Source organism: Microtus oregoni, unplaced genomic scaffold (genome assembly GCF_018167655.1).
Source record: "Microtus oregoni isolate MIOR12 unplaced genomic scaffold, Mior012 000054F_ref0000373, whole genome shotgun sequence".
Taxonomy (NCBI): domain Eukaryota; kingdom Metazoa; phylum Chordata; class Mammalia; order Rodentia; family Cricetidae; genus Microtus; species Microtus oregoni.
This window is the reverse complement of record NW_024543830.1, coordinates 11,527,860-11,540,671: the sequence shown is the minus strand read 5'-3', so window position 1 is coordinate 11,540,671 and position 12,812 is coordinate 11,527,860. Positions and strand designations below refer to the sequence as shown.

Sequence of the window (12,812 nt, the reverse complement as noted above, 5' to 3'; positions counted from 1 at the left end):
GTGCTTCTCTTGGAAACCACTTCAGTAGGGAAGGCCGGGCCCCACCTGAGTCAGTCTTCTTGCACTGCCTAAGACTGAGAGAATGCGTACATATATCTGTCCTGTTATTAAAAACATTAGTCACAAAAGAAAATCCAGCCTCTCCCCAGGCCTTGGGGCTTTGAGAGGTCCATTTCTCAGGGTCACAAGGTCACCATATCTGCTCCAGCCTGTTTTTTTGAGTGTAACTTTCTTTGAGAGAGCAACTCCATCAGGACACCACTGAAGGAAGTGGGGCGGTGTGCACAGGCGGTAAGCTACTCTGGAGGAATGAGCAGCCTTTTCTCTGGCAATTCTGGCCCTAGAGATAGTCCGTCTGGAGCATCTTGTAAGGATGAGGATGGCAAGGCAAAGCTTCAAGGAAAGAAAGTTGATCTGCTTTTCTTCCTAGACTGTTTTTCATTTCCTCGGGGTAGATTATGCCTTGGTTTCTCTCACAGAATTGCCCTAGAAGGTGAAATTGGGAAAGATGTCTGCAGTTCCTACAGACATTCGTGGTCTGACCACAAGCACCTCGCACAGCCTGACACGGCAGTAATTTCCGTTGTGGGAAGCCGGCACAATCAGGTAAACACAAACACCCTGCTGCTGAAATTTTGGGTTACTGTGTCACTGACATTGGTGTTTTTATTGCAAATCTGTTTGAATACATTTACTTCCAAAATTACTAATTTTTACGGAACTGCTAAAATGGTTGGAATTTACTATACCATACAAGAGGGTGTAGAGATAAAACTTTACCCTGTAAAGGGAGAAATTTAAACCTAGGCTAAATCTGTACAGGTACATGGTATTACAGCTAATTAAATAGGGGGAGCTTTGTGCTTATTGTTTAGGGAAATTTTTAAAAAATTAAAATTTTAAAAATTCTGTTCTCTAAATTGTTCTATTTCACATTGACCACCTAGAAGACTGCATAATCTTCTAATGAATTTATAAAAATTAAATAGCAGCCCAAACTAGCATTCCATCCTTACCTCATAGAAATGCATATCAGGTGTAGTCATCATGTCTCTCGGCTATAAAAGCAGATTCTCTTCAAGATGTAGTAAAAGCGGTGCATAAGAGCGTCCTATCTCCTATCCTGCTTCTTTCCTTCAGAGCCTTGGGTGTTACCCAGTAGAGCTGGAGAGGGGCCCTCGGGGCTTTGGGTTCAGCCTCCGAGGAGGGAAAGAGTACAACATGGGGCTGTTCATCCTTCGCCTTGCCGAGGACGGCCCTGCCATCAAGGACGGAAGGATTCACGTGAGTCGGCTTCTTTGTGCAGCCTTTACTTCTGACTCTGGACTGGAAACTGTTAAGAATAATTGCTGTAGAGGGAACGCAGAAACCTCTGACATCTAAGAAAGGAGTTTTTCCTAGAAGCAGCCACATGCTACTGTTGTGCTTTTCTGGCCACCCAGGGTTTCTGAGTTTGATGGTTTCTTTGTGTGTCTGTTAGAAAAATTAGTTCTTGTATAGTCAGCATACAAGGCCAATGTATTAATAAATCAAATACACTTCCATCTTATTAAAAGTCTTAAAGACAGCAGGATAAAAAAGATTCCAATTTCTTCCAAGACATAATAAGCTCAGGGAGTTTTTTCCACTTAGTTCCCTGAAGAGGCAGAAAATTCTGGTCTGCCAACCTTTATGATTATTAGAAAGACCAGAATCCACATCAGTAATAATTTATCATAGGCTTTCTCAACCCTGCAACACCAGCATGTGTAAGGCACTGGAGACTAAATGGCTTAAAGATATGCATTTGTTCGTCCTCTGCATGTTAAAGAGGAATTTTACATAGAAAACTGTTGGCTTTAATGTTTAAAAACTAGTTAATTCACTAGTCATCACTAAAATTTTAAGTTCTAGACAGCCTCCCTCTTACTACCCAAGAGAACTTTGGGTTTCCTCTATCTGTCATTAGGAGGCACCAGGGGAAAGAACCCTTTTAATTGAGTAATAGTAAGACAAATTATTCTTAGCTCTAATAATCAGAAGAGGCTCGGGGGTGGGGGTGGGATGTACCTCAGCTGGTAGTGTGCTTGCATAGTATAGCCTTGGGTTCAATTCCTAGCACCACATAAAAGCAGTGGCGCACACCTGTAATTTTCGCACTTGGAAGTAGAGACAGAGGGGTCGCAAGTTCAAGGTCATCCTCGGCTACCATAGTGAGTTTGAGACCAGCATGGGCTACATGAGTAGACATTGTTTCAGAAACAAAAATATCTTCTGGGTGATTGCAGCTTTGCTTTTCCACATTACCGCTTCATACCCATCATTTGCTTCAAAACTAGTTTTGAGTATTTGCCTTAACCAAGACTTTAAGTCTGGTGTTAAATGAGTTGGTCAGAGTATGACATCAATCCTTCCTTAAAATGACCAGCCATATGCACAAGATCAGAGAGTGACTAACAAAGGTGCCTGAAGATAAGTACAGTTCAGGAAAGAGGCTGAAGAAATAACAATGGGTGAAATGAAGGAATGGCACTCTACATAACAGGGAACTCTGTGGCTGAGTGATGTCATTATTTAGGATGTATACAGAGGAGTGGGAGGAAATGGGGTGAAGAAAGCATGGGTTAGAAGTACGGAGGTGCTGGGCAATGAAAAGCCACAGTAAGCTTTTGAGCAAAGATTTTTTCAGAGCAGCATGCTGCTAAGAAGTGTCTACCTGCAGTGTACAGAAGGATGGAGAAGAGAAGTCGCTGTCACTCATGCATGAAGTGGTGGTATGAGAACTTGCCTGCTAATGATTTGGGTAGAAAGTAAAATGGAGGAGATCACTTTCCGTGAAGGAAAGACCAGCTTAGGTGACTCATAAGTATCTGATCAGTGAGAGACAAGGGGACAAAGACAAGGCTGTCTGGGGGACCTCCTTGCTGTGAAAGATTTGTCACTCATATTGATTTAATAAAACACTGATTGGCCAGTAGCCAAGCAGGAAGTATAGGCAGGGCGACCAGACTAGGAGAGTTCTGTGAAGAGGAAAGGCTCAGTCTACAATCACCACCCAGACACAGAGGAAGCAAGATGAGGACTGCCTCACTTATAAAAAGTGCTAAGCCACCTAGCTAACACAGACAAGAATTATGGGTTAATTTAAATTGTAAGAGCTAGTTAATAATAAGGCTGAGCTAATAGGCCAAACAGTTTATAATTAATATAATTCTCTGTGTGTTTTGTTGGGATTGAACAGCTGTGGGACTGGGCAGAACAGAACCTTTTGTCTATACCTATTCTTACCTGTGTAACCCCCCCCCCAAAAAAAAAAACCTCAGGTGAGAAAGAATTTGACAGCCAGCTGCTATAATTTTTTTTATCATATTAAAGTAGAGGTATCTGTTAGCTGTCCAAGTGTATTTCACAGGCCTTAGACAGTGACATGACCCAGCCAGACAGAAGCAAAGGGCAAGTGTTTGTGGTAGATTAGATCACTCAAAGAGTTTTAGAAAGCAGCAGGCCATGGACATAACTCTGAGTGGGGCCTACAATTAGTGCACAAGAAAGTAAGGCAATCAGGAAGGGCAGAAATGCAAAATCACACACCAAAGCCTGAGGGTTTATTATAAACCAGGAAGGCCTAATGCATTGGGAGCATCTGATACAGAGTTGTTGAGGCTAGCCTGCTTGCTTTCTCACATAGTTCAACAGAGTGAAAAGAGCTCAGGTTTGAGAATTGAGGAAGATACAAATCAAACCTTTTTCCTACCATTTTGTAGCAATATAGCTTTAAGCAGCTTCTTTCTGAGCATGGGTTTAGGATCCATTGTGACATGCTTTAGAGTCCTCTTGATCCTCTCCCCCCATGCTCTTCCTCTTTACCTCTCCTCTGCTGAGGTAGTTCACATTTCTTTTTGGTTTTTCAGGACAGGGTTTCCTGGCTGTCCTGGAACTTGCTTTGTAGACCAGGCTGACCTCAAACTCAGAGATCCGCCTGCCTGCTTCCTGTGCAGCACCACTGCCTGGCTCACATTTCTTCTTTTTAAAATGGTTCCAAATAGAGCCCTCGATCTACTAATTCCATCATACAGATGTAAGCCAAACAGGCCTTAAAAGCAGGTAATGTGTAGTTCTAAAAGATAGCACAAACTGAAAGTCCCATGACTGAACCTTTTATTTAAAAAATAAACACTAGATTTTGAAAACAAAATTAGACTATTAACTGTTATATTCGGATCCGTTCTAATAAGAAAATGTCGGCTTTCAAAGAGGTCTCAACTAACACTCTCCGTGATGCTATGAAACGACCTCCACCTCTCTTGCCTCCTTCCTCCCTTACTGGTCTCCATATAGCAATTTTATCTCTGTGCCTTTGAGTCACAGTGTCTTCAGTACTTCATACAGTGCCTTGAATATTCAGTGGGTGATTCATAAACATTTTTCAAAAGCATGTCCTGGGTGAGTTTTTAAATCAAGATTAGTACTTTATAGATGCTTATAGATATCAAGAGGTTAGAATGGCTGGATAAATCTAGATAACTAATCTTTAAAATTATTAAGTGTATGGATACATGTGTTAGGGTACACATGCCAAGGTGCATGTCAGAGGACAACTTGAGAGTATTGGTGCTTGTTTTCCACCATGTGGACCCCAGTATTGAACTTAAGTCTGTCCGTCTTAGCAGCAAATACTTCTACCCACTGAGCTACTGCACCAGCTCCTAGATATTGAAATTTTTAGAAAATGAAGATTTGTCCTCAGCTCTTATAACTGGGTAGATAGGATTAGTGGTACAGCAATAATGTACTAGTATAATTCGGAAACCAAGAGAATGTTAGCTTAGGGGTGGGAAGGTACTGCGTGTCAACAGAGGATCTAGAAATATCTTGAGTCTGAAGCTGGTCCTTAAATCCTGGGGTATGGTTCAATGTGTGTCTAGCATACCTGAGGCCTAAGTTCCTATCCCTAGCACTGCAAGCAAGGAAGTCAGACTCTCAGTTCCGTCTTCCAAGCAATGGTATTGCCACTTATGCTACTGTTGGTCATGAGGTAAGTGGCAATACCTATACTTATCTCCTTGCTGAGATCGTCTGGGCTGGATTTCCTCCGGAGGCATAGCATTTCTGAATAGGTTGTGAGATAATGTAATCCATGTGTCAGACTTTGTGCTTTAGACAGTGAGTTTCTAAAGATTTAACACTTTATGTGTGGGGGTGTTTTGGCTGTATAGGTCTTTTGACCACATGCATTGAGTACCCTCAGGGGCCAGAAGAGGGCATCAGGTCCTCGGGGACTGGAGGAACAGATGATTGTGTGCTGCTCTGAGCCTCTCTGCAGCCACAACTGCAACATCTCTTCTTTTTCTCCCTGCCTTTTGTTTTAGGTTTTTGTCTTTTGTTTTTTAAGTTTTAAAGCCTAGCTGTTTTACGAAGACTGGCTTCAGTTGACCACTGGAGTTGCTCCGTCTGCAGAAACTTGTCTTTTCCTTTTCTTCGTCTGCCTTTCATTTCTCTCTCCTTTCCCTTCTCCTCTCTTCTCATGATTTTTTGGTAAAACTGGAGTTGAATGTTCAGCTTTTCAAAAATATTTTCAGCATTTTATTGACGTTTTATAGCAACCTATAATCTCAGAAAAAAAAAATAAATGTTCATCTGTCCTCCCAGAGGAGTGTTTTTCCCTTTGGTTTTAAATACTGAGCTCTCAGACAACACTTTCCCTTTCCTTCCCATTTTTATTTTAAAGTTAAAACGACACCTGCTGGCAAGTCTGTTCAATTACAAAAGTTTTTTTAAGATTTTATTTATATTAAAAAATACAGGTTTGTGGCCTAAGACAAAGAATGTCACTGAAACTGTGACATTCTTAAGATGAACTAATTCGTTTTCCCTTATTTTCAGAATTATTTATTCAGAGATATTTTGTTATCTATACTTCCTTGGGGAAATAATTTTTTAATCATTTATCAAAGGAGCTTAATAGTGGCTTTTCTTCCACTTATTCTAGATAATTGACTTTCTTACTGTTTTCTGTTCTGTAATCTTCATCTTACTTCGCTGTTTGAGTTCATTTCATGTGTTTGTCTTAGTCTGCTTGTTACCATAACTGAACACCTGAGTTTGGGGAATATATAAACTGTTATACCTCTGGAGTCTGTATAATCTCGTGATGCCCTTGCTGTTGGGGATGCTAGTTTTGAGACAGTAGGCATGCGACGGGGTGGGAGGGGGGCACACGGGACACGGACACGACACAAAGAATGCCTAGGAGATAGGATCTCACTTTTAAACAAAGCTACTCCCCACTGATAATAATCTAGTTGCCTCCCAAGTTCCCACTCATCAGAACCCCAATATATGACTTAAGAGGTTAGGTTTTCAACATGTGAATTCTAGGCAATGTTTAAAGCATATTGTCAATTAAATTCACCAGCTGGTCATGTTTCATTTATTTATTTATTCTTTTTATTGAGCTATATATTTTTCTCCGCTCCCCTTCCTTCCTCTCCCCCTTTCCATGATCCCCACACTCCCAATTTACTTAGATCTTGTCTTTTTCTACTTCCTATGTAGATTAGATGGTCATGTTTCTGATACCCTTCATACCTCCATTTATTCAAGAGTAAAACATGTTTTTTTCTCTTTGTAAATATACAACCATTTTATTTGTTCTATAGTTTATATTATTTTTTCAGTGTGTAGATTTGGATATATTCAGTCACATCTTTATGCCAATGCATTTTACACTAACTTGAAGACCGGCACGTATTTACAGGCGGCGTGTAATCATGTCTCATAGCACTCTCCTACAGCCCCACGAGACAGGTGAGGAAAATGAGACCCTGACCTAGGACAAGGTTAAAGCTGTGTATGGTAGGAACCACATAGTTGGACCTCGGCTTCCTGTCAGGTCAGGCTGTATCTGTAGATTCATTTTTAATTTTTTTAAGTGTTTTGCTTGTATTTGCCTGGCTCACAGAGGCCAGAAAAAGCTATTAAATCCCCTGGAACTGGCGTTAAAGGCGGTTTTGAGCTGCCACGTGGGTGCTGGAAATTGAACCCAGTTTAACCACCATCTCTCCAGCCCATCAAATCTCGAGTCTGTTCTGTTACTACTTATGGATTATTTATGATCTTACCAGTATCTGGAATATTTGGGTTTTTATTTTCAGTAATGTCTCATTGTTTGTTTTAAAATAAATACTCTGCTGCACGCCACCTTGATGTAGCTCTTAAATCACGCCACCATCTTTACTTGTGCTTTTACTGTTAAATTTCCCCATATGTTTTGTTTTCTTTTAAAATATATACTTCTGGTAAATGACACCAGCACTGTGGTATCTTATTTAATCCTAGTTTTTTGTTTCCCAGAAAATTACTTTGTGTTTAAGTCACTATATTCAGTCCAGTAATTGGTTTAAATAAGTGTTCATATACCTAAATAATGTATTCTCAAAGCTTTATAAACTGTAATCTCCAAGTATATCATTTAGCTAAGGCCTCACACATGTACAGGATATGCTGGCAGTGAAAAGCTTGTTATGAGCAGTCATCTGCCCAGCGTGTGTTTGAAAGACCTGTACAGTTGCCATTTAGACACTGCTTTACGCTGTTATTTAGGTTAATGTAGAAATATCACCTTTTCCATTGTTTTAAATTTTGGTAGAAAACTAGATTTTTTAAAAATTTCTTTATTTCCCAAGACTAGAGATCAGTCTCAGGACCTCACACGTGGGAAAATCATTGATCCTTGATATTGATTAGTAACCACATAAAGCTTTCCCATGTGAAATTTTTATAAAGTAGATAAAAATCATGCATTGTCTCTCCTCATTGCCATTATCTATCCACCCATCAGCTGTTACCAGAATTGCACTCTGCTAGGTTAAAGATTTCACAAGTAAGAATGACCAAGCAGGGTGAAGGGCTCTGTTGACAGTGTGGAAATGAAAAACCGCTGTTTCACACAGTTGTGAATGTTCCTTGTCCAGGTTGGTGACCAGATTGTTGAAATCAATGGCGAACCTACACAAGGCATCACACATACGCGAGCAATTGAGCTCATTCAGGCTGGTGGAAATAAAGTCCTCCTCCTTTTGAGGCCAGGAACTGGCTTGATACCTGACCATGGTAAGCAAAACAGCTAAACACTCATGCTGGGGAGGGCCCGACAGAAGGACAGGGATACCCCTTTGGAGGGCATGGACATCTTACTGGCTGACTCAGAAGTGACACCAGCACCACCAAAGAACGTTACTATAATGCAAGTGATGTTCCAAACAGTGTTGTTTGTTGAAATAGAATGGATGTCTTTATTTCATCTGAAAGCACGGAGTGCTTTTTGTAGAGAAATATGCCTGTAAGAATTGAGAGCATTAGAAGCAAAAATTTCAAATGTCTTTAGAATAGCCTAGCTTTATTCCCTCCTTGGCTAAACTACACATTGCCAATAAATGTTATTTTCTTAAAGTAAGATAAGTGTGTCAATGAATGCCAGAACTTTAGGATTTTTCTAGTCACTTATCAAATTAAGTTGCCATAGCCCCACTACCTGTGGACAGGGAGGTAAATCTGAGATCGTGTCTGTACTCCTGCACTGATAGTAAATGCCCTTGTCTTTATTAGAGGTTTTGAACTGTCGCAGTGTTTTAAAACTCACTTTGAGATGCATGATCCTAGAACACTGTGCGTGTCTTCCCTACAGCCCCCGTCAGAGCTTCTGTAGGGCACATGTAGACATAAGCTCCTGCAGTCCCTTCCAGCTGTGTTCTCTGGCTGTGTTCCCTTCCACCATCTGCTCATACAGCACACGTGCCCATGACATCTGTGCTAACTGTGCTGGTTTGTTTTCACATAGTCCTAGGCTTTTTCTCTTCCTTCTTCAGGTTTGGCTCCTTCCGGTCTGTGCTCCTACGTGAAACCTGAGCAACATTAAGGCTTTCAGGGCTTTTCTTGGTCTTTCCTTAAAAAGACTTGGTAAATTTGCATGTCTTTTAAATCACTTCTTTTTCTTTTTAATTAAAATGATGCTATTAATAAATACATCTACTCCTGTCTTCTGCACTTTTTCAGTCTCCTTTTGACATTAAATTGGACAGCTTAACAAGAAAAGTATTTACAGTGCCCATAAACCTCATTTGGGTTACTATGGTCTGGTCTTTTTCACTAGTGATTTTGGCAAATCCTTAACTTAAACAGTAATAATAGCTAAGTTAGTAAGTTTCTTGGACTAGCTACTTTGGTCCAGTTTTATTATTTGTCTCTTATTTGGATTTATGAATAATTTATAAATCATATATTACATCTTACAGTACATAAGTGAAACAATTATAATCTACCCTTCATGTATGAGCAGATATCTACAAGCATCTGCCTTTATAAAGAGTGACGTAAACATGTATAAGCAATGTAACATACTCCTCCTTGGGCTGTGTAACCAGTCACATACTCAAGTGGCTGTCAAAGTTCAAAATTCACTGTTCCTGTTTATAATTGTTGAATGTAACTGTGTTTTACTCAATCACTTTTTAGGTGATTGGGATATTAATAGTCCTTCATCTTCCAATGTCATTTATGATGAACAGCCACTTCTCCCATCTTCACATTCTGCTTCCATGTTTGAAGAGTCTAATGTGCCAGTAACCGAAGACTCTCTGATCAGAGTTCAGATATGTGAAAAGGCAGAAGAACTAAAGGACACTGTACCAGAAAAGAAAAGCACTTTAAATGGAAGCCAGCCTGAAACGAAGCATCAAATTGTTTTCCAGAAAAATGTGAGTAAGAAGGGTCCACCCAATAGTTATGGGCATGAGAAGAGTCTACTCAAAGGAGAAAATGGTGTCACACGAAGGGGTAGATCTGCTAGTCCCAAAAAGTCAGCCAATCGACATTCAGACGAACATGCGGAAAAGTTTCCCAGGCCCCTAAAAAGTGACCCCAAAGGAAAATCTAGAGATCGGTCACTCAGCCCTAGGAAAGGAGAGACTAAAGGTCAGATCACCACTAAGGCAGGCTCTGAACCAGATCCCTGCAGAAAAGGCAGGGGACGCTCTTCTAGTCCCAAAAAGCAGCAAAAGATTGGAGGCAGCAGCCCATCAAACACTGAGAGCAAATTACCAGAGGTTGGGAGCCAAAGAGCAGCAGGCCATATTTTCGACAGTACTGAACAGCTCCCAGATGGTAAAGAAAAGTCGGGTGTCATCAGGAAAGATCTGAAACAGAGTCAACTGGGTAAAAACAGAACGAGGTCTCCAGAGAAAAAGGGCCATAAAATTGATGAAACATCTCTTTCATCGAAAAAGACTAACAACACTGCTAGCAGGGCGGTGTGTGAGAAGGAGAAAGGAAAGAAGCCAACCGCAGGAGAAAACGTCCACATCTCAACAAAGAAGCTCAAGCAGGAACCTGAAGAGAAGGTGATGTTAAATAAATCAGGAGATGACAAACAGAAAGATCCAGAGGCCACTGACAAATGCAAGGAGCGTGCAGGGAGCACACCTGAAACCAGCTCTCCAGTCAAAAAAGCACCCATCACTCCAGGGCCCTGGAGGGTGCCACGTGCAAATAAAATCACAGGCACTGTTGGCATGACTGATAAACAGCTGTGACCTTTTGTATAATTCAAAGAAAATTTAAGTTGTTATCTTTTACTATAACACAGCATTCTCTTAAAGAGGAGAGGTGTGTTTTTTCCCCAGAAAGTCTTCAATATCTAATTGGAGCATCAAGTTAGCCAGGCTGCATGAAGGGCTTCTGAGATTGCTAAGTCCCACCTGGCCCTTGCTGGCTGCCCTTCCTCATGCTCAGGAAGGAGCTGCACCCATGGGCTCCTCTGCCACGCCCTGCTCAGGCCACCCGCTCAGCAATGACATGAACTTAGCAGTGTGATCACAGCTCACTTTGTATTCGTGCCAAGTTATCTACTGTATCATGTCTGTTCTATCCTTCCCATTCTGATATTTCCAGTCATCAAACAGTTCAGTTTGGCTTGAAGATATTTTCAATAGCATGTTGCATGTTTACAGAGAGAAATATTTGAGTCCTTGCAGAGGAAGAAATTGTTAGCTGATCATTAAAGTTGGCACTTGGCCTCTTCTCACAGCTTCTGCCCGTCTACTTTTAAAGTGCAACTAAGAAACATCACTGTGTACAGGAAAGGTCAAATATTGAAGATGCTTTTTTATGGCTAAGGTGTTTCAAGTAACTACTGAAGATATTCCTTACAATTGAATGCTCAAAATGAGAAAGACTAAGCAACAGAATGAACAAACTCCTGCCATGTTAGCCAACCCTAATGTAGTTAAGAGTGTCTCAGACCACCTGCTGTAGTGAGAGAAGTGCAGAAGCATGTAGAAATACCATTTCTCCTCAAAGAAAAATTACTATATCTGGATATCTTGACTATTAATCATTAGTCTCTATTACATTATTGGAAAGCCAAAATATATAGATCATTGTGAGAGACTTAGTCATGAAGCCAGTGCTACAGGCAGACGAAGTACCAGCTCCCGTGGCATAGAGAAGCTCAGGTGGGGGCAGATACATGAGTTTTAAGAATTTGGAAGCAGAGCCTGCATTGGGCTTCTGCAGCAAGTCAAGACTAATACAGTATAGACTGTGTGGTGGAACTTTAATTTTTAGCTAATTAACTAAAAACAGGAAAAGCTTTCAGAGTTCTTTTCTAAAATCTAAGAAAAACTGTTTGCTGAAAGTTGGAGACAATTTTTAACCTCATGCAATAGATCAGGATGTTAGTTAGGTTCCCTGAAACAGCATTCAGAAGCATCTATAAATACAGACATTTCTCAGACCAAAACTGTCTACTTATGGAGTATTTGAACGCTCATTCTGTTACCACGTGAGTCTGACAAACTCCACTGTGACCAACTGTACTGACCCCTGTAGGAAACACATGCTTCCACCCAGAACTATATCTACCCATCTATGATATATACTTGAATAGAGCAAAATTAGGAGGCTTGATAAATGCTAAGAATTTAGTAACACAGAAATGATTTATTTTCCCTATAGTCCACAATTAGTGACATAAATCCTATTTTTATTGTTAACTGTGACATAACTTTGATGTCATATGTTGTCAGTCTGATGTGGCTCTTCCTAAGTAACCTGTCACTGTATTGATTATATACTGACTTAGCCATGTGGTCTTGGAATGCTGAGCAAATATGGATGTCCTGGCTGTAAATGTTTATATATGTACAGTACCTTTATATATATACACTTGAGGTTCTGATTAGAGAAAGATCTGTAAATCGCTCGTTATTTTTTATATAGATATTAAAAAAGAAAAAAATTTATGTTCTGCTTTTTTTTTTTAAAACTGTCAGCATCACTTAACATTGCTGTTTGCGGACCTTAGTTCCCATCATGATCTGAGTCATAAAATCAGAAAGACATAATAATGTGTCTTTGCCTGTACTGAATTTCATATGTGAATGAAAGCCTTAAATTGTATACCATTACTTCATTGCAAAGACATTTTTTTAATGTCCCCTTTCTCCACTACTAGAGAAGACATTTCATCTTACTGGAATTCATTTATAGTGGAATAACAGTACTGACCACTTACCACAAGTTCACAGAATTCCATGGTGATTCACGTTATTTAAAAACATTTTATTTATTTTAAACTTACTTTTAGAATTAAGTATCTTGATTTGATTTCATTTCACTTCAGGTGTGTGTTAAATCCTACTTCAAAACTCTGGTTTATTAATACTCTTCAGGAGAAAAATTCCTATAATTGCATGATCTCACACTAAAAATAAAATCTAGTTCTATTTCCAGACCCACGTGGAAACAATGGAAATGTGTCAGAGCAGTTGCCATGA

The 12,812-nt window shown here is 40.1% G+C and overlaps 1 protein-coding gene across 4 annotated transcripts in view; it reads left to right on the top strand.

Annotated features, from left to right (window-relative positions):
• Magi3 (membrane associated guanylate kinase, WW and PDZ domain containing 3) overlaps nt 1-12,812 on the top strand; it is a 229,959-nt gene that overhangs the window by 185,256 nt on the left and 31,891 nt on the right. For 2 of the 4 annotated variants that reach the window (XM_041637915.1, XM_041637914.1), the window contains exons 18-21: nt 480-606; nt 1,141-1,284; nt 7,953-8,091; nt 9,493-9,734. In XM_041637915.1, the coding sequence (XP_041493849.1) occupies nt 480-606; nt 1,141-1,284; nt 7,953-8,091; nt 9,493-9,734 (652 nt within the window). Of the gene's footprint in view, nt 1-479; nt 607-1,140; nt 1,285-7,952; nt 8,092-8,846; nt 8,938-9,492; nt 12,279-12,812 lie in introns of those variants that run through there. The other 2 variants (XM_041637916.1, XM_041637912.1) reach the window with 2 other exon arrangements.